General features: G+C 43.0%; 1 protein-coding gene across 1 annotated transcript in view; it reads right to left on the reverse strand.

Annotated features, from left to right (window-relative positions):
* Positions 1 to 22,343, reverse strand: part of LOC311226689 (actin-binding protein WASF3-like) — a gene marked incomplete at both ends in the record, with an annotated part of 169,891 nt that extends 147,548 nt beyond the window's left edge. Inside the window, one exon of the mRNA XM_084312103.1 lies at positions 22,104 to 22,343. Within this exon, the coding sequence (XP_084168229.1) occupies positions 22,104 to 22,343 (240 nt within the window). The remainder of the gene's footprint in view (positions 1 to 22,103) is intronic.
* Positions 22,344 to 22,746: the final 403 nt, after the last annotated feature.

The raw sequence follows: 22,746 nt of genomic DNA on the forward strand, positions 1-22,746 counted from the left end.
AAGTGAGGGGTGCTCTTATCATCGTACATCATCTCACCTCTCTTCCTCACTTTTTATTTTTGTGTCTATCAGCTGCTGCTCGACAGTTTGACCCCAACCGACCAGGACTACAGCGAAACTGTCAAGAAGTGGCTTCGTTATGCGCCAGACCGGGAGGGAGGCATCTCAAGGAACCGAAGTGACCCAAACTTAAGTCAAGCGAACCAGAGTCAAACTTAGGGTACCCCAGCACACACTGTTTCCCTGGTTCATACAGTACAAGGAATTACCCTCATGGACACTGTACTTCCATGGACGGCATCTACTTGAATGACTTGCTGCTTCAGCCGGTTCTTGGAACCGAAGTGACACAAACTTAATTGTCAAGCGAACCAGAGTCAAACTTAGGGTACCCCAGCACACACTGTTTCCCTGGTTCATACAGTACAAGGAATTACCCTCATGGACACTGTTATTCCATGGACGGCATCTACTTGAATGACTTGCTGCTTCAGCCTGTTCTTGGAACCGAAGTGACCCAAACTTAATTGTCAAGCGAACCAGAGTCAAACTTAGGGTACCCCAGCACACACTGTTTCCCTGGTTCATACAGTAGAAGGAATTACCCTCATGGACACTGTTCTTCCATGGACGGCATCTACTTGAATGACTTGTTGCTTCAGCCTGTTCTTGCAGTGTAAAATTTGCTTTTCATTTATCTATTTATTTAACTGTATTAAACAATATAAAACGAATTGGCCATAATTGACTGAGCAAACTAATGCTTACTGCTGTAACCTACTAATAACACTTAAGTAAATCTGAAGATTATTATATAGCAGATGCCTTTGGAGGATAAGTCGTGGACAACTGTAGATCATCTGAGCTCCACTGTGTTTAAATTCAAATCATCTGCCATTGTTATTTAACCCGTGTGTCTGAAAACTAAAGTATTATACTCTTATTAGGGGACTAAATTGAAAAACTCCATAAAAAGATTATGTTGAAATAATTTCCCACTTTCTTTTCCATAAATATTTTATTCAACTTCAGCCCTGATCATAACCATTTTTTATATTATTTTTGTAATGAAATACTCCCACTTTTCTGAAAAGAGTTGTTAAATATGACAAAGAAAACAATATGTGGTGGTTATGATCGGGCTGAAGTTGAATAAACAATTTATGAAGAGTAAAAAAAAATACAAGATAATTAAAAGATTATGCCACATATTATGTTGGCTACAAACATAATCACTGTAAAGTTATCAAACAAATAAGAATCTGATCAGACACAAGGGTTAAGTTGTTGTTCCCTTTCTAATTTCCTCAAAAACATCTAGTCTAGTTAATGTGATCAATATTATTTGACAATTGATGCTTTTTGTTGGACATTTCAGTCAGTGAGCTCATACTTTGAGCTCATAAATTTATAGTTAAAATTATTGAGACAACGCAATCTTGTCTTCGTTGTGCATGAATGCGTGTGCTCACCACACACAATACGTGTGTCACTATTCTGGCAGTGGCTATATATAGTATTGTTAATGAAAGGTCTGTTATAAGGTCTGTTATTTAATGTTTGTGTAAAAGGTTAACTGGTCACTGGAAGTATGATGAGACCCTCTTGAAAGAAAAAAAAAATTCATATTAAAGCCATGTTGTCATTTTTGTTCACACATTTTTGGAAATATGGTCATATAAGAATTTTGAACAACAATAGTGTGTTTAACAGCAGGAAAAAAACATGTAATGTTATGATGTATACATATCAGCAGCAATATTTTAATGTAAAATGTACATTAATCAGTATTGATTCCTTAACTTTACAAGTTACAAGTAGATGTACAAGTTACAAATGTACAAGTAGATTACCATTTAGATTATGGTTGAATAAACATTGATGTCTAACATTGATTCAATATAAAATCAACTAAAATGTGCATGTAGATTACCATTTAGATGATGGTTGAATCAACATTGATATAGTATCAGTTATGGTTGACACCTAACGTTGATTCAACATGTAAGTCATAGACAACGATTTGTATAATTTCGATGTCAGGCTTCAACATAGATTCAATATTTCTGCCTAACCCTATTTCAACGTTGATTCACAAATGTTTTGCTATCTGGGTAGACTTATAGCGCTGGCAGAGAGGGGCATTAGATGGGTACAATGCCCGGCGGGCAATGTGTTAATAGGAAATCCATGACGTCCACACCAGGCGTACCACTGTTCTCCATGCCCTGCCTGTGTATCTGCATGAGGAAGTCTCTGGATTTTTCAAAACCTGCACAGTGAGTCTGAGTGAAAATTATTTACAGTACAACTGTATATTAAGTGAACAGTTAATCAAAATGCTAACATGTGTTAGGACTTACCCTTGTTTAGTCTATCCAAACAGTTGATTTGGAGAAGTATGGCCTGTTTTATTTCACCTTGTTACAAATGAATTTGCTTGGTGTTCTGTTCAAAGCGATCAGAAGTTTAGTAAAAAAAAAAACTCTGTGTTCTTGAGCTTAGTATCAGTCTTAGTATCAGTCTTAGTATTCTGTTTTTCACTTCTTATAGTGAGACCCAGGTCTCCCTTGTGAAAGAGATATTTGATCTCAACGGGACTAACCTGGTTAAATAAAAATAACCTTCTCACCAAAAAAAAAAGTCTAATTAAAATATGAACAACTTACAAACACAACTCCATATACTTAGCTTTGTGCTGCACTTTGTAGAAACCATGGATTTGTTTGTGGTGTAGTGGTTAACACTGTCGCCTCACAGCAAGAAGGTCCAGGGTTCGATTCCCGCTTGGGGACCAGGTTTCCATGATGCCAGGTACCCAGGTGGGGTATCTCCCAGGCCTTTCTGTGTGGAGTTTGCATGTTCTTCCCGTGCTCGCAAGGGTTTCCCCCCGATAAGATAAACCCAATGGAAAAACATGCACAACAACAGATCGCTAACGCTGTGGCGTCCTTGACGAAGACGGACAGGAGCACTTGGATTGGTCCCCTGGCGCGGCTCACGTTGACGCCTGTCTGCTCCCGGCTGCCCTTGGGGGGGAAGGACGACGGGATGGGTTAATCGCAGAGACGAATCGCATCGGCGATTCTAAAGAGACAATGCATGCGTGTGTGTTCCGGTGTGTGTGCTAAAAAAACGAACCGCTGTGTGTACCGCTAAAACATTGAGTGTCGTTGCATGCCAAATAAAGACCTCTGCAACAGGTCCTGCATTATTATTATTATTATTATTATGTCTCTTTCATTCCTTCAGGATGAGCCTGATGAGCCAGAGCTTCAGGGTGTTGCAGTGGCCCTCCTTACTGTCATCAGTGACCATGACACAAGTCAAGTTCACTACCAGCCTGTGACAATCTCTGTTGTCATTGAAAGTCATATCATGATCAGCCTCCCCAGATTTGGTGATTCCTTCCTGGTAATGTTTGGACTAATCTATGCACTACACCTCAGCAAGGCCAGATTAAGACTTCAGAGGCTCCTGGGCCAGATTCTTGTGGAGGCCCCCCACACACACACACATACACGTGCATGCACGCACAGTGGCGTTTTTATATGTCACTTTAAAAAATATATAGAATATTTAGAAGTGGTGGGCTCTGAGGGCCAAGCTAAAAGGACTTTGATCACCCCTGCCCACTTTGACAACCTAGGATGGCTTAGAGTAGACGACAGAGTACAGCAACTTGCAATGGGCCTGGTCTACAAGATACACTACACGACCAAGGTACCCATGTACATGTCAAAATACTTCCCAAAGGTCAGTGAATACCACGATCACAACACCAGAGGGAGCTCCACAAATCATGTTAAACCCAGATTCGGCTCAAACAAGGGACTAAACACGTTTCGCAATTATGCCACATCAATGTGGAACGCCCTCCCAAAGCTGTAAAGGAATGTGAATCACTACCCACTTTCAAAAACACTCTCAAACAACACCTACGGGAGACTGCAATTCGAAACTGGCCCGTGTAAATGTCCTAACACAACCCCCTCCAATGTACAGTAAATGACCAAGTATGGTTTTGTCAATATTCCAATGTACAGTTTTGCTTGTACAGTTGTACAGTGAAAGAAAGACGATTGGCACGATTGGCGCTACCAGAAACGTCAGTGGCCAATCAGAGCGCAGAACGCGAACGCGGAACTGGAAATCCGTTGGTAAAAGTATTCAGGCGTCAGGGCTGGGATGTGGAGATGCAAGTTTTGACTTTTTATTGCTGTTTTTACCTCAAATGGAAAACCTCAAACTCTTATGAAGAGGAGAAAAAATACTCAAGATTAGCCACTTGCAGATGGCAGGGTGTGACGTACTGTATAATTTAGTTGATGAAATATTTTTGTTGACTAAATATTTTAGTTGATGAAATATGTTTTAATTTCAGTGTCACAGTATGACATCGATCTCCAAAATAAGAAAAAAAATTAAATAAAATGTGGGGCCTCTAGTGACGAGGGGCCTCCAATTTTTTTTTAAATAAAAGTTCAAAGAAAAAAAAAATGTGGGGCCTCTAGTGACGAAGGGGCTCCAAAAGGCCTCTAGTGACGAGGGGCCTCCAAAAGGCCTCTAGTGACGAGGGGCCTCCAAAAAAATTAAAGATTAAAGTTAAAAAAAATATATAAAAAATGTTGGGGGCTCTAGTGATGAGGGGCCTCCAAAAAAAATGTAAATAAAAAAAAAGAAAAAAAAAATATATATATATATATATATATATATATATATATATATATATATATATATATATATATATTTTTTTTTTTGAGGCCCCTCGTCACTAGAGGCCCACGGGCCGCGGCCTGGACGGCCCGGTCGTTAATCCGGCCCTGCACCTCAGCTACCCCAAAGCACTTACTGTTATGTACCATGAGCTTGATCACTCCTGTGTCACTGGGCATGCAGGTGAGGGCTGCTAATTAGCTAATTACTGCTGATTGGATACCGGCTGGCAGGTTAAAACCAGTCTCTGAGACACACATGCACTCTGTCTGTGGTTAGAGGAGTGTGTGTTAACAGAGAGTTGTCACGTTCTCTCATTCTTGTTCTTTAGTTTGTACCAGTAATTCACTGTTAGAGTAGTATTTTGGGTTACACACAGGTTTTTGGTGTCGGTTTGCACATAGGTTGCGTGCCTTTGAGCAAGGGTCGTAACAGTTGGGCGCTCGTCCGGGAGTGAATTTGGAAACAAATACCCCTAGAATTTGTTTGGTGTTTTTTTTTGTTTTGCATGGTGTGTCGTGGTGCTATAGTGTGGGTGGTGTTTGTTACATGTTGTGTAACGTGGGGGCTTGAGCCGATCATCAAACAGGTGAGTATGCCCTTATTTGTTTGTAATTTGATGTGACTACTTATGCTGTTAAAATATATAGTTTAGTGGGCACCACATGTAGGTAGGGACTTTATTTTCTGGTTGTTTGTTAGCTTCCTGTGCACCACATACTCCTGGGGCAGTCAGAGAAATGATTAGCACCATCTACTTGTCTTGTACCATACCATATACTTGACGGGTGGATGGTCAATATGATCTTTGGCTGGTAGCAGGTGTGGTTGAAGAGGGTTAGGTCTACAGGGCATTAGCTTAAGGGTAGGTAAGATAGGGGGCCATAAAACACAGGTAGTGTGGTAGGGCCTGGTTTAGTGTTTTTTAGGGTAGACATGTGGTGGGCCGTTTTGCAGTTTAGATGTAGAAGCGTAAATAGTCATATCAGGTTATAAGGGACACCTGTTTGGATTTGTTTGTTGTATTTATTTTGTTTGTTTTGAGTGTTTGGATAGCCTACCTGTTAGCGCCTGACCTCCTGCGCGTATGACACATCTATTTATTTCAGGGTGCTTGTTTTTTAATTTTCTTTTGCAAACTAGAACGGTGCGCTCAGTAGAGCACACAATTCCACCGCGTCTCCTTATGGTTATTGGTATTGGCATTAGCATTCTTTATGGTTCTTCAGTGGTTCTTCAGTAGTTCTGTAGTGTTTCTTTAGAGGTTCTTTAGTGGCTCTTTAGTGGTTCTTCAGTGGTTCTTCATGGTTCTTCAGTGGTTCTCAGGTAGATTGTGTGTATGCTAGGGTGTTTTTGGTGGCTCTAAAGTGAGCAGGTTGTGGCGCTGGTGCAGTAGGGATGGCTTCCATAAAGGATTTTGTTGATCACCCTTCTGATGAGTTGTTGGAAAGGTTTTCCAAGGAACAGCTTCTGGAGCTTGCTGTGCACTACACGGTGGAGCTTACTGCCAGTGAGAAGTGTTTGAAACCGACTGCCTTGGGTGCTTTGAGGGCTTTGCTCGTTAAGGAGCAGGTGCTTGCGGCGAGGGTGGAGGAGCCTCCTTTGTCTGACGTGTCTCCGCTGCTATCTGCGGTGGCGGAGGCTGAGTGGAGGCTTAGAGAGTTAGAATTTAAGGAAAGACAGCTACAGCAAGAGCGTGAGGAGAGGAGAGAGGAGCGTGAGCATGAGCGTGAGCGTGAGCTTAAGGAGCGTGAGCTTAAGGAGAGAGAGCGTGAGCATGAGCGTGAGCGTGAGCTTAAGGAGCGTGAGCTTAAGGAGAGAGAGAGGAGAGAGGAGCGTGAGCTTAAGGAGAGACAGCTACAACAAGAGCGTTACTTGAAGGACTTAGAGCACGAACGTGCGCAGAAGGAGCTTGATTATAAGCACGCTGTCTTGCAGGCGGGTGCTCTGCAGTCAGAGTCGCGTTCCGGTTTTGATGTAGGCAAGAATATTAGGATGGTGCCTCCTTTTTTTGAGAAGGATGTGGAAATGTATTTTCCCCTTTTTTAACGGGTGGCAACCACATTGAAGTGGCCTGATACAGCCTGGACACTGCTGCTGCAGTGTGTTCTGGTTTGTAGGGCGCAAGACGCCTATACTGCTCTGTCCCTTGAACAAAGTGCTGACTATGAGCTTGTTAAAGCTTCCATATTGAGGGCTTATGAGTTAGTCCCTGAGGCCTATCGTCAGCGTTTTAGAGGTTATCGCAGGTCGGAGGGACAGTCGTATGTTGAATTTGGAAGAGAGAAGGAGAACCTGTTTGACAGGTGGTGCACCTCTCAGAAAGCAGAGTCAAGAGAGCAGCTTAGACAGTTGATTCTCCTAGAGGAATTTAAAAGATGTGTTCCTGATATTGTTTCCACTCATCTAAACGAGCGTAGGGTATCGAAGATAGGCGACGCTGCTGTCTTCGCTGATGAGTTTGTGTTGACACACAAGTCTGTTTTTGTGGAGGACTACCATGTTGAGTCCAGGGATAGGCGTCCTGTTCAGGGGAGCCGTTTCCCAAAACCTGTGTCTGCTGGTCAGTTAACTTCACCTCCTAGGCGGGGTGGTTCTGCTAGTGCATTCCCAGAAGGGATTATATGTTTCTACTGTAAAGAGCCTGGTCATATCGTTGCTGGGTGCCCGGTGCTTGAGCAGAAAAATTTCAGAACGGTGGCTCTGGTAGAAACCATATGCAGAACACCTATGCCAACGTTAGAGGGTGATGGGGAAAGTATCAAACGTGTGGACAAAGAGCTTGAGGGTTCTTCAAGATTTATGATGGATGGATTTGTTTCCCTGACTAATGCACTAGAGTCCAAACAGGCTATAACAATTTGGAGAGATACCGGAGCTTTTCAGTCCCTCATTCTGGAGGGGATTTTGCCGTTTTCAGAAAAGTCTTCTTTGTACTCCGGTGTCGTTGTTCGTGGCTTTGGAGGTGGATTTGTGGATGCACCTTTGCATGAGGTCACACTCCATTCTCCCTTAGTATCAGGCAATGTTGTTGTGGGGGTATGTTCTCACATTCCCATAAGAGGGGTGTCCTTCATTCTAGGGAATGATTTGGCTGGTGACAAAGTGTTGGCTACTCCAGTTGTAACTCCCATTCCTGTGGTTTCTGAGGTCCCTAATGAGCTGGCACAGAAACATCCAGGAGTGTTCCCTGTGTGTGCTGTGACACGGGCAATGTCAAAGGACAAAAGTGATGTTGTTGATACTTCGACTTGTGACATTACACTTAGTGACACATTCTTTGTTGAATTGAAAAGTGTACCTGTTGAGAATTTTGGAAAGCACACTGTGGATGTACCTCTGCATAATGATTCTCTTGATTGTGCCTTTGAGTCAGGCCCGGTGGTGAAACCAGAGTTGACATGCGTGCCGGATAGGCATGTGGCAGGAGATGATCTGGCAGCGCAGTGTCTCAAGGTCTTCCCAGCCTGTACGGTGGCTGAGGCCACGAACGAATTGGAGGATGAGTGTGGGAAGGATGCTATGAGAGATGCTGTTGATTCATGTGACACTGTTCTAGTTGAAGAGGCTGACTTAGGCTGCCAGCCTTCCCACAGTAGCTCTATTGTCCCTGATGTTTCACTTGTGGGCAGGGATGGTCCCAGTATGTCAGTTGATGATTCTGACATTGATTCACGTGTCCACACTGATTCTCTGCCATGCACTAGGTGTGATAGTCAACCTAGTTACCTGTGTCCTGTGGAGCAGGAGCCGCCTTCGCGACCTGGTCTGATGAGTGGCAGCCATTTTGATCAGGACAATGTTATTTTGTGTGACGCCATTTTAGATGGTGTTCCAGACGCTTTTGTGACTGATGTATTGCCATGTTCCAGGGACGGTAGGGCTGTACCTGAGGCAGTACATCCTACTCTGGATGTTCACGGTTTGCAGTATCCTGAACTGCCAGTGCCAGGTGGGATGGATATGGGCGCTGTGGTGGTATCAGAGATCTATGGTTTTTGTTTTTCTGTGTTCTGTCCTGTTGAGCGCAGTGAGCTTAGCTCTCAAATTGATTTTGGTTTGCAGTCTATTTTTGACCGGTCGGTATCGGTGGAGGGGCCTGTTGAAATGGAGCTCATATATGATAAGGTCTTGGTTTGTCGATGGGGTCCTAAGTCTTACGCCTCAGGGGAGGAGGCGCCTGCCCCACTCCAGCCATATGCCGCAGTGGCGGAACCTTTTGTGAGGTCTAGCTTGCCCGAGAGTCGGGACAGGGTTGTTTTGTGTTTTACACAGCATTGGAAAATGTTCCACAGTGGGGAGCATGCGACACGGTTGGTGGTCGTGTTCGACAGGGGCCGGCCCGTTATCGCTGTTGTGGTAGTGGCCCTGACAACTAATGGGTCACAATACTTTTTGTTTATGGGTTTGATGTGTGATGGTTGCCTCTTGGGTAACCATTTTGGTGGGGGAGGTGTTATGTACCATGAGCTTGATCACTCCTGTGTCACTGGGCATGCAGGTGAGGGCTGCTAATTAGCTAATTACTGCTGATTGGATACCTGCTGGCAGGTTAAAACCAGTCTCTGAGACACACATGCACTCTGTCTGTGGTTAGAGTGTGTGTTAACAGAGAGTTGTCATGTTCTCTCATTCTTGTTCTTTAGTTTGTACCAGTAATTCATTGTTAGAGTAGTATTTTGGGTTACACAGGTTTTTGGTGTCGGTTTGCACATAGGTTGCGTGCCTTTGAGCCAGGGTCGTAACACTTACCAACACTTTTTAATTCATTCAGAAGATTTTACTAGGTCTAGATTAGAAGCTGGTGTAACCGGTCTCGTATTGCTCTGCGTTGTGTTTCAAATTCCTATTCGACCCCTGTTAAGGGATCGCCCTGAGTGGGAGTTGAACCCCGGTCTCTCTGCACCGGGGCCGACATCACAAACCGCTGCGCCAAGAAAGGATATCCCCCCTAAGCGCTCAGTTTGGATGCCTCTGGGGAGTGAGTTTACTTGCAGTACCGCTTACCATCCACAGCCACCGAACTACTTGTACCACGTGACTGTGGATATACTGCGGTACCTCCGTTACACTGGTAAACTGTCGCCCAGGTTGCAAACTCTCAAGAATGACTTGATGATGCATTAAACTTTTGAAGGTATTATTTTGACATGACAAGGAAATTAATACCTCACCCCACATCCTTCTTTCAGATGAGTTTCTATTCCTTACTGTCATCAGTGACCATGACACAAGTCCAGTTCACTACCAGCCTGTGACAATCTCTATTGTCATTGAAAGTCATATCATGATCAGCCTCCCCAGGTTTGGTGATTCCTTCCTGGTAATGTTTGGACTAATCTATGCACTACACCTCAGCTACCCCAAAGCACTTACCAACACCTCAAAAGTGTGTCTATAGAAACTCATCTGAAAGAAGGATGTGGGGTGAGGTATTAATTTCCTTGTCATGTCAAAATAATACCTTCAAAAGTTGCTGTACTACTTTGCAGATGTCCAGCCAATAGGTCCAAACTACTCAATGTACCTTGTTATTTTTTTTATGTAATAATAATAATAAAATAATTTAGGACCTGCTCAGAGGTCATTAAGCGGCATGCATGCGATGCATGTATGCGATTCGTCTCTGTGATTAACCCATCAGTAATATGTTCACATTTGAGAGTTTTACAGTTAGAATGTTCTTAACCGTCTATAGCATTATTGTAATTTCATCCAAGTAAGTTTTAGAGTTGAAAGAGTTTATCGGAATCTCAAAGGCAACATCCAAGTCCCAAAACGTTTGTTTCTCGAGGAACAATAGGAGGCAATGGGCATAAATGCCACTCTGCTCTGACTGCTTCCATTGCTTGTAGGCAGTGGTAGAGTTAGTGTACTGTATAGTGTTCTCAGTACAGAGAGTACTGTATAGTGTTCTCAGTACAGATTAGTGTATAGTGTTCTCAGTACAGAGTACTGTATAGTGTTCTCAGTAGAGTACTGTATAGTGTTCTCAGTACAGAGTACTGTAGTGTTCTATAGTTATCATTCTGCAAACATAGCCTGCTCTAAATGACAGATGGTGCCTCTGACATTCTGACCAACTCTTTCAATGAAAACATCATCTTGAGTATGAACATCATGGAGCAAGTACAGCTGTATGAATGAATGAATGAATGAAAACTTTATTTAACAGATTGCAGAATGGGTACAATACAGTACGGCTCAATACATACAATTGTTAAGGGGATGGAGACCTGAGAAAGACGTTTGTCTTGTTTCCATCAGGGTCCCCCATTTATATTTATGTATTTCCATACCTATGTAGGTATGTCACTATTAACAGTATTGCCAGCTGTATAGCGTGTAATGTGGATTGGTATTTTGGTGCCACATTGGCAGGACCCAATATACAGCACAAAGTTTGTGAATGTTACATGTGCCAAGCGGATTGACAATTTTCAGATAATCTATATAAATGTAATTTAATAAAAAAAAAATTTGAGGCAGTGGATTGCCTAAATCTTTTTAAGTTCTGGTAACTTATTGGGTTTTACAGTGTTCCCAGGTATAGGTCATTAATACATTCCCAGGTATAGATCATTAATACATTCCCAGGTATAGATCATTAATACATTCCCAGGTATAGATCATTAATACATTCCCAGGTATAGATAATTAATACATTCCCAGGTATAGATCATTAATACATTCCCAGGTATAGATCATTAATACATTCCCAGGTATAGATCATTAATACATTCCCAGGTATAGATCATTAATACAACACAACGACTTTCTTTTCTTTTTTTTAGAAGGGTGGCGAACACCAGAGGCGGACAGTATCACATCTCCCTCTCTCTCTCTCTCTCTCTCTCTCTCTCTCTCTCTCTCTCTCTCTCTCTCTCTCTCTCTCTCTCTCTCTCTCTCTCTCTCTCTCTCTCTCTCTCTCTCTCCTGTATGGTATAAATAATGCTCAAAAGTTAGGCAAGATTACTATGTCCGCCCACCTCTCCCTGTCTCTCTGTCTCCCTGTCTCCCTGTCTCTCTGTCTCCCTGTCTCCCTGTCCCTGTCTCTCTGTCTCCCTGTCTCCCTGTCTCCCTGTCTCCCTGTCTCCCTGTCTCTCTGTCTCCCTGTCTCCCTGTCTCTCTGTCTCCCTGTCTCCCTGTCTCTCTGTCTCCCTGTCCCTGTCTCTCTGTCTCCCTGTCTCCCTGTCTCTCTGTCTCCCTGTCTCCCTGTCTCTCTGTCTCTCTGTCTCTCTGTCTCCCTGTCTCCCTGTCTCTCTGTCTCTCTGTCTCCCTGTCTCCCTGTCTCTCTGTCTCCCTGTCTCTCTGTCTCTCTGTCTCCCTGTCTCTCTGTCTCCTTGTCTCTCTGTCTCTCTGTCTCCCTGTCTCCCTGTCTCCCTGTCTCTCTGTCTCTCTGTCTCCCTGTCTCCCTGTCTCCCTGTCCCTGTCTACCTGTCTCCCTGTCTCCCTGCCTCCCTGTCTCTCTGTCTCCCTGTCTCCCTGTCTCTCTGTCAAATTCAAATTTCAAATTCAAATAGGCTTTATTGGCATGAAATATTAACATACTTATTGCCAAAGCAAGTTCAACATACAAACAATAACATATATATTAAGCAATAAAATATCATAATATTAGTAATAACAGTAAAGACAATCAACAAGAAACATATTAATTTACAAAATAGTCACTCAATTGGGTAGTCATTTTTCAAGTGTGGCCACTCAGATACATTTACAGAGCTTGTTCTCTTATTGTGTGACAACCATCTAAGAGGAGTTTTCCTGGAGTTATCCGCAGAGGAATCCAGGGATCCACCTAGTGCTAAGTACACCATAATCCTATCTTACACTCCACTCTAAAAAATCCCCCTTTCCCTCCCACTCTGCTATTTCTCTACTTCCTCCCTGCCACTCTTGACACCACAATGTGTCTCATACCTATATCCACAATCTGCTCCACCAGAAGAGATTCAACCCACCCACGGCAGTTTGCTAGCAACCCGGCTAATCTCTCCTACCCTCCTACAGCCACTAATACACCTGTCACAGTACGGGGAGGCTTATGGAATTGTCAATCAGAAGTCAAGAAAGCTGACTTCATTACTGCCTACGCCCATAGTCAAAATCTACAGCTCCTGGCTCTAACTGAGACCTGGATAACCCCCAATAACTCATCAACACCTGCAGCATTATCTACAAACTATAACTTCACTCACACACCTCGACCTTCCAGACGGAGTGGAGGCACTGGCCTCATGACATCTCCTTCATGGGCTACAAACTTAACACCACTCCCAGAACTGTCACTCTCTTCTTTCAAATATCATGCAGTATCTGTCTCTAATCCTTTCAATCTCACCATTGTTACACTCTACCGCCCTCCAGGTCCGCTCGATCACTTCACAGATGAGCTGGACATGCTTCTAAGCTCCTTACCGGAAGATGGTACCCCTCTCCTTCTATTGGGCGACTTCAACCTGCCTGACTCATCTCAGTCAGTCATAGTAGTCTCCCTCCTACAATCGTTTGACCTGACTCCCATTGCCATGCCTCCCACCCACAAAGCAGGCAACTCCTTGGATCTCATATTTTCCCGTAACTCCAGCATCATTAACACCACGGTAACTCCCCTACATGTATCTGACCATTCCTTTATATCCTTCTCACTAACTCTCATGCTTAACCGAAAGGTCTTCACCCCAACTCAAACCGTCTCACTCAGACGCAACCTGGCCTCCCTATCCCCCTCCACCCTCTCCTCTGACATACTATCCGCTCTACCTTTGAGTGACACCTTCTCTGCTCTCTCCACAGAGATGGCAACCTCCACCCTCCTCTCAGCCCTTACAACCTCCTTCGACAAGCTCTGTCCCCTCGTTGAGAAACCTGCACGCTGTTCCCCACCCAGTCCATGGCTGACAGATCCAGTGAGAGAACAAAGACAGGTCCTGAGAGCAGTTGAAAGGAAGTATAGAAAGTCACGCCTCACTGCTGACATCGACACATATCACAACCTCTTGTTAACATTCTCCAAAACCATTACTAATGCCAAAGTTTCTTTCTTTCACCATAGGATCGAGGCCTCTGCCAAGAATCTTCGCAAACTGCATGCTACCATGTCCTCCCTCCTTACTCCCCCCCCACCCCCACCTCCCTCATCTTTCTCTGCCGAAGATTTTTTTTTTTTTGCGATCTTCTTTGAGGAAAAAGTGGAGAACATCCGCAGCTCCTTCTCCCAACCCACACCCATTCCAAAAGCTGAATCAAGAACCTCATCCGTCATCTTTCTCTCCCATTACAGAAGCCGAGACCCTGACACTGGTAACGTCGAACCGTCCGACTACATGCCAGCTGGACCGGCTACCCTCCCCACTCCTCCAGACCATAGCACCAGAGATCCTCCCATTCCTAACTGCAACCATCAACCCTCACTCCTCACTCAACTCGGGGGTGGTCCTCACCTCCCTAAAACAAGCCAGAGTCACGCCCCTCATAAAAAAACCATCCCTGAACCCTACCGTCATAGGCAACTACCGTCATGTCTCTCTTCTCTCCTTCCTTTCTAAAACACTTGAACGTGCTGTATCCAACCAACTTACTGCTTATCTCTTACAGAATGACCTCCTAGACCCTAATCAGTCAGGCTTCAGGACTGGTCACTCCACAGAGACAGCCCTCATTGCGGTCACAGAGGCACTTCACTTAGCAAAAGCGAAAGGCCTCTCCTCTGTCCTGATTCTCCTAGATCTATCTGCAGCCTTCGACACAGTCAACCACCAGATCCTCCTCGCGGTCCTCGCAGGAATGGGAGTGGCTGGCTCTGCGCTGACATGGCTGTCATCATACCTCAATGACCGCTCCTACCAAGTGTCATGGAGAGGGACCCAGGGCTCGGTTTTAGGACCCCTTCTCTTCTCCCTCTACACTAAATCACTGGGTAACATTATCACGTCTCATGGCTTCTCCTACCATTGTTATGCCGACGATACTCAACTCTTCCTCTCCTTTCCTCCCTCAGATATCCACGTCTCTGAGCGGATCTCGGCCTGTCTGTCCGACATCTCCGCCTGGATGACGACCAACCACCTCAAACTGAACCTAAGCAAAACAGAATTGCTCCACCTGCCGGCCAAATCCTCCCCCCTGACCGACCTTTCCATCACAGTTGAGAATGCAGCAGTGACCGCGTCCCCGACCGCCAAGAACCTTGGTGTTGTCCTCGACGACCAGTTGAACTTCTCTGCTCACATCGCAGCGACAACCAGAACCTGCTGATTCCTCCTGAGCAACGTCAGAAGGATCCGCCCCTTCCTGACAAAAAAAGCCACCCAACTCCTCATCCAATCAACAGTCCTCGACTACTGCAACGCACTGCTCGCTGGCCTCCCGGCCACTGCCAATAAGCCTCTTCAACTCATTCAGAACGCAGCGGCCCGCCTGATCTCAAACCTACCGAAGTCGGCCCATGTCACCCCACTTCTTAGGGACCTGCACTGGCTCCCCATTGCTGCACGAATCCGCTTCAAGGCCCTCGACCTAGCTTACCGTGCGGCAAAGGGAACCGCTCCCGCCTACCTCCGTTCAATGGTCTCTAACTACACACCCTCAAGACCCCTACGCTCTGCATCTTCTGGCCGCCTCAGACCTACTCCTATCCAAGCTCCCGGAGGGTCATCAAAGAGAAGTCGCCTATTCTCAGTCCTTGCATCACAATGGTGGAATGAACTACCCACCCCAGTTAGGACAGCCGAAACACGCCCAATCTTTCGCCGTCGACTAAAGACGCACTTCTTCAACCATTATCTGAATTAAATTAAAAAAAATAAATAAAAATCTAACCCTAACTAACCGTACTGTCATGCACTTGTCCTAATAAACTAACCTACACTGTAGCACTCAACACTTTGATGAACATTGTTGCTCAGCTGATAGAGTTGTGCCCTTCCTGATGGCTTGTCGTACAGACCATTTAAGTCGCTTTGGATAAAAGCGTCAGCTAAATGACTAAATGTAAATGTAAATCTACATATTTTGCAGCTAATGCTGTACACTGACTTTTCTCCCCACACATGTATAGCAGCTTTTGGTGATCAGGGAGATGGATAAACTGTGCATCAATTTTATTTATTTGATCAAAGAAGACTTATCTTAGATCCTTGTATTTCTCACAGTATAGCAGGAAGTGAGGTTCTGTCTCAACATCCCCCTGATGGCAAAGTGAACAGAGCCTGGCCTCTCTGGGCAGCCAGTTTTGCCTGTGACAGCCTGTTTCTATGGCTAGACTATGTCCACTCAGTCTGTACCGTGTCAATGTTTTTCTTAATTTGATCTCATTCACAGTGGTCAGGTATTCTGCCACTGTGTACACTCTGTTTAGGGTCAAATAGAATTCTAATTTACTTTGAGATTTGGTTGATTTGTTCCAATATTCTATATAATTTTCTTTTTGTTTTGAGATTATTTGGTTGGGCCAGATTTCTTGGTGTCTGTCCTGAAGCGTTTGTGGGCAGAGATTTCTGACTAGCTGGCAGAGGGGACTCTTATCTGGGTTCATCTCTTGGCTCTGAAGGGTTTTGTAGTGGTAGGAGTGGGGGTCACTTGATTGGAGGTGTGTATAAAAGTTGATGGCTCGCTTTTGAATTTGAATGATTAGGGGGTATTGGCCAAGTTCTGCCCTGCATGCATTATTGGCAGTGTGTCTGTGGACCCTAAGTAGGTTTTTGCACAATTCTGCATGCAGTACTTCTAATGGGTGTTTTTCCCATTTTGGGAAGTCTTGGTTAGTTAATGGACCCCACACTTCACTGCCATATAATATTATTGGATTTATTACAGAATTTAGAATTTTGAGCCAGGTCCTAATTGGGATGTCAATTGGAATTTTCCTTTTGATGGCATAAAAAGCCCTTCTTCCCTTCTCCTTCAGTTCATTCACAGCCATATTGAAGTTACCATTATGATTTATTTTCAATCCCAAATATGGGTAGCTTTTTGTGTTTTCTAATATGTGTGTGCCTAATTTAAATGTATTATGTGAACTCTGAGACTCGTGTCTCCTTTGAAAGACCATGGCCCTCATTCATCAACGTGACTTACGCACAGATATGTGCTTAAGCTGTGCGTACGACCTTTTCTAAGCAAATAGTGGGATTCATCAATTTCAACTTGAACTTGACTTTGTGCTTATATTTACGCACAGCTCGGAGCATGTGTAGCTGACGCCCAGTGGTAGAACATCGTTACTACGGCATAAGCGCTCCTCAGTTCTGCATTAGTTTCAACGCGGAAATAAGCTTCCGTGCATTAGTTTCAACACTGGCGTGTTCAACTTCTGTATGACCCGTAATTCATTATAGTTCATTGTGAAATAGCGACAGTAGTGTAATTATAACGGGCTCACACGCGAACAAGAGGTTGGCCTGCTTGTTTGGCACGGGGGGCAGACGCAGAACACCAACCTCCAAACGCGATTAAATATTGTTTCAAATAAAAAGCGAATTATTTTGTGTCATGTTTCCAAATAAGATTGGCCACAAAATGCTTTCTACTTCAATTTGTTGGTTAGAATAGATGACCTCCGTTGAAACTTCACTGAGACTAACAGTCTATTTGTGAGCTCCCGCACAGATGTGATAATAATAATAATAATAATAATAATAATAATAATAATAATAATAATAATAATAATAATAATAATAATAATAATAATAATAATAATAATAATAATAATAATAATAATAATAATAATAATAATAATAATAATAATAATAATAATAATAATAATAATAATAATAATAATAATAATAATAATAATAATAATAATAATAATAATAATAATAATAATAATAATAATAATAATAATAATAATAATAATAATAATAATAATAATAATAATAATAATAATAATAATAATAATAATAATAATAATAATAATAATAATAATAATAATAATAATAATAATAATAATAATAATAATAATAATAATAATAATAATAATAATAATAATAATAATAATAATAATAATAATTATAATAATAATTATAATAATAATTATAATAATAATTATAATAATAATAATAATAATAATAATAATAATAATAATAATAATAATAATAATAATAATAATAATAATAATAATAATAATAATAATAATAATAATAATAATAATAATAATAATAATAATAATAATAATAATAATAATAATAATAATAATAATAGCTTCATTTTATATAGCGCCTTTCAAGAGACCCAAGGTCGCTTTACATAGATAGGGGGGGGGGGGAATAACAAAGTAACAAACATAGTGGACAGACACAACATATAAATATGATGATGGAATTCATTCAAGTCCTCTCCACCCTCGGGTCTTTGCCACCGGCACGGTCCATCGTGATATTGGAGATGGATCGAGCAATAGACTGTTACTGTAGCTGTCAAAGCTCCATCACAAATGCAGTTATGTGAATAGAAAGGGATTCCACTCAGTCAATGTTGCGATGCGCATTTGCCTGATACATGTTGTTGCTGCATGCCGGGAGGAAAGGCATGCTGCATGTTTTCAATTCATTAAATAAAACGGATACTTTTTGCAAGGGTTTACTGACAAATACTGGTTTACTGACAAATAATCAACCAACTACATACTGTAACTTTCCAGTGCACGTTCTTATTTACATTGTGACAACAGCCTTGTGAGTTCCCGCAGTGACCCGCACACAGACATGATGGAATTCAAGTTCAAGTTTGTATTGATCACATATAGGCAGGCTACACATGTCGTATAGGCTACATCATACATGGCAGTGAGATTCATTGTTCTTGTATAATGCTCTCGTATTATTGTTTATATAGGCTACCCAATACTGACATCAAAATAGATTGTATGCCTCTAGAAATCATATGCAGCAGGTAGAAAATTTACGGAAAATCCGTCGCGATTTGGAATAAAATTGAGGAGAACTTTAATCCCTGGGTATTAATCAAACAAAACGGGAAAAGGCAGTCATATTCCAGCACGGTCTTTATTAGTGTTTGCGCTGCCCAGGCAGCAATCGTTAATAGATATCATATCCGACATCACCGTACGTGTACACGTCTGTCAGCCTGTCACATAACACGCTTCCCTCTGCTTAGTCTATTTTTCCACATTTCATGAGGGTATTCCATTACCGTATATGGTTAATTGGGGCGGTTCTGGTATGCAAATACTTAAAACAGTGCACGAGCTCAAACGTAGGATCAAAGTCATATTTATCAAGACAGGTGTGCGTAGGACCTGTGTACGCACGTGTGATAAATCCCATTTGTTTTGTGCGTGCACATATTCTAAATTCTGTGCTTAAGTATGGAAATAGAACATTTTCTACGTCACGTTGATGAATGAGGGCCCATGAATTTAGTCTTCTTCATGTTTACGTTCAGAGTCCATGTCTGGCAGAACTGGTGGAGGATGTCTAGGTTCTGTTGTAGACCCTCTTTAGTGGCTGACAGCAGAACCAGATCATCTGCATACATCAACAATTTTACATTGGTATCATGCAGAGTCCTACCGGGTGCAGTAGAAAGTTCTAATAACTTTGCTAATTCATTTATTTATATATTAAACAATGTTGGGCTTAAATTGCACCCCTGGCGGACTCCGCGACCCTGGGTGAAGAAATGTGTTCTTTTATTGCCAATTCTAACAGCACATCTGTTTTTTGTGTACATGGATTTGATCAAGTCATATGTATTTCCTCCAACACCACTTTCTAGAATTTTGAAGAAAAGACCTTTGTGCCAAATTGAATCAAAAGCTTTTTCAAAATCGACAAAGCAGGAATATATTTTGTTTTTGTTCTGTTTTATGTGAATGTCAATTAGGGTTTTAAGAGTGTATATATGGTCAGAGGTACGATAATTTGGTAAGAATCCGATTTGGCTTTTACTTAGAAAAAGTAAGGAATTCTATGAGTCTGGTGTTGATGATACTACATAGAAGTTTGCCCAAATTACTCGTCACACAGATACCCCTATAGTTTTTTGGGTCATATTTATATCCACTCTTGAATATTGGGGTTATGAGTCCTTCATTCCAGACATCAGGAAAATAGCCTAAATTTAGTGTCAAATTGAATAATTTTTAAATAGCCAATTGGAATTTTTCAGAGCTGTGTTTAATCATTTCATTTAATATGCCATCTGTACCACAGGCCTTTCTAGCTTTAAGGCACTGGATTTTTTGATTATCCTTTATGATATCTTCCCATTTTTGTAATTTTTCACATATCTGGCTGGTTTCCGTTTTTGTATTAAGGGGTACAGTTGTAAAGAGTGATGTGAAGTGGTTTGTCCAAACATCCCCATCTTGAATAGCCATTTCTTCCGGCTTATCTTTATTCAATGAGTTCCAGTGGTCCCAGAAGGAGTTAGAGCTTAGAGAGTCCTCTATTTTGCATAATTGTTTATTTACATGATTGTTCCTTTTAATTCTGATGGTCTTTTTGTAGTGTTTCAGTGATTCACAGTATTGGAGGTGTAAGGTGTCATTGTGTGTGTTTACTGGTTTGATATTCTTCTTAACTGTGTTCTAAGAACTTTACATTCTTTGTCAAACCATTGGTCCTTTTTAGTTTTTCTCTGTTTGTTACCTGATAATTTAAATTTGGACTTTATTGCAGTTCTTTCAAATATATAATTTATGTGTTCTACAGCTAGGTTGACTCCTTCAACACTGTTAGAGTATGGCGTGGCTAGGAACGTATCTAACAGTGATTGTATCCCATCACTGGCGATGGCTCTCTGGTAGTCCTGCATGCTGTTCTGGGACCATCTGTAGTATTTGGGGATGTTGTGTAGTTTACTGGGCTGTGTAGGGGGATTTTTGAGAGACTCAGTTCTTTTCATGTATGCAGTGATCTGACTGTGGTCGGAGAGTGGGGTCAGAGGTTTGACTGTGAATGAACTGAAAGATACTGGATCCAGATCTGTTATCATGTAATCTACTGTGCTGCTGCCAAGGGATAAGCAGTAAGTGTACCTTCCTTGTGAGTCCCCTCTCACACGCCCATTGACAAGGTAGAGACTCAGTCCTCTACACAGCTGTAATAAGTCCTTCCCATTTTTGTTTATGGAGGTGTCATAGTTATTTCTAGGGGACGGGTTTACATGGTTGCATATGGTGTGGTCAGATATAAATTTGTCACCATGTGTACTGGTGAAATCAGGGTGCACAAGACCTTGACTTTGATAAAGACATATTTCTGACTCAAGGTTGGAGAAGATGTCGTCTGAGTAATATGGAGACCCAGTGGGTGGTACATATATTCCACAGATAAATAGATCTCTTTGAGAGGGTATTACTTCTTTATTTAGTGTTAACCAAATATGATTGTTCCCGGTTTTTAGAATCTGTATTGACTGGTGGAGTTGTGATTTGTACCAAATTATCAATCCCCCTGAGTCTCTGCCCTGACTAATATGTTTTGTTTTATTTGATGGCAAAATGACCTCTCTATAGTGTGGAGGACAGTGTGTGGCTACATCCTCTCTACACCATGTTTCAGTTAGGATTAAGAGGTCATTGTTTGTTATAGCCTGTAAAAAATCAGAGTCTCTACTCTTCAGGCCGAATGTTGAAGAGCAAAGACCCTGTATGTTCCAACAACTGATAGCAAATGATTGCATTTTTGTACAAAAAAATATATAAAGGTGTTCAAAAGGTATAAAGGTTATAGGGTATAAAGGTATTCAATCAATGAACAAACATCACAGAACAAATGTAACAACAACAAAGGCAACAGCAGGCAATTGGCCTGCTTTTTTAATTTTTTTTTGTCGACTGCTAGCTTGTAGTGAGAAGTCTACTGCATAGCGTGTATAACATTTGTTTGATCTCATTCAGCTCTGATGTGGGTGGTAGGTCATCTGCTGCTGGGGACAATGGGCGGGTTGGCTGGGGGGACGTCTCCTCTCACTGGGTGGGTTGGAAGGGTGGGGTGTGGGTGGGGCGGGTGCATAGGTCATCTGCTGCTGGGTGCGGTGGAGGGGTCGGCTGGGGGGATGTCTCCTCTCACTGGGTGGGGTGGAAAGGTGGGGTATAGGTGGGGCATGGGGTGCTGCAGGGGTTTGTGGGGTGACTCCTCATGGGTATCTCATAGGCCTGTGCTTTCTCGGAGAGGCCGGTGTGTGACTAAGTCTGTTGGGGTTGCGTCCGAGGGCAGCATCCTTTAATGTTTTTGCAAATGTCCTCACTCCCGCGTTGTTTAGGTGTAGGCCATCATGAAGGTCCCATGTGCCGATGTTTGTGTGGTGGGCCAGGTGGACATTTTGGAGGGCAGCACAGTTTCTTGAGGTCTCCATGTTGATTTCATGAATGATGTGTGGGGGGGGTCCATCCTGGGGAGGAGGGTGGAGATGACTACTCTGGTATGTGGGAACTCCCTGGAGGCCTTCTCAGCCACCTTGGTCATTGCTTCAGCAGTTCCACGCTGTAGATAGTGGAGGTCATTTGTGCCCGTGTGCACCACCATGTACTGGGGGCTCCCTAGAGTGTCCTGTCTGAGCAGCTCCATGGCGTGGCCTGTGTTCCGACAGCGCTTGGCTGTCACCTTGAGGCCCGGGAAGAGGCGTGCTGTGTCCAGGTATTTGCCATTGGAATCCATGAGGAGGACTACCTGGGCTTCGGGCTGGGCTGGTCTGGTGGACTGGGGCCGTGGCTCGGGTGGAGGTTGGGCTGCTGGAAGGGGGTCTGAGTCAGAAGGCATGTCAGTGGGTGTCAGGCTGGGAGGAGTTAGTGGGGTCAGGGGGGGAGCGGTAGATTCTGGTTTGGCAGTAGGGGGGGGGGGGGGGGGGGGGTGGTGGGTGTTGGAGCAGAGGACCGCTTACGATCGGGGGGAAATGTATGTATTCTTTCTTCCTGTCGTTGTAGCTTTACTTCCTCTATCTCTCTGCGTAGAAGCTCCTCCCGGCTGTTTGTATCTTCCTTCATGGCTTTCATCTGGGCCTGTAGGGTGTCGTTTTCCTGCTCTAGCTCCCGCATGGTTTGTGTGAGCTCCCTGACTCTCC

The sequence above is a fragment of the Notolepis coatsorum genome (genome assembly GCF_963971535.1).
Source record: "Notolepis coatsorum genome assembly, chromosome: 4".
Taxonomy (NCBI): Eukaryota; Metazoa; Chordata; class Actinopteri; order Aulopiformes; family Paralepididae; genus Notolepis; species Notolepis coatsorum.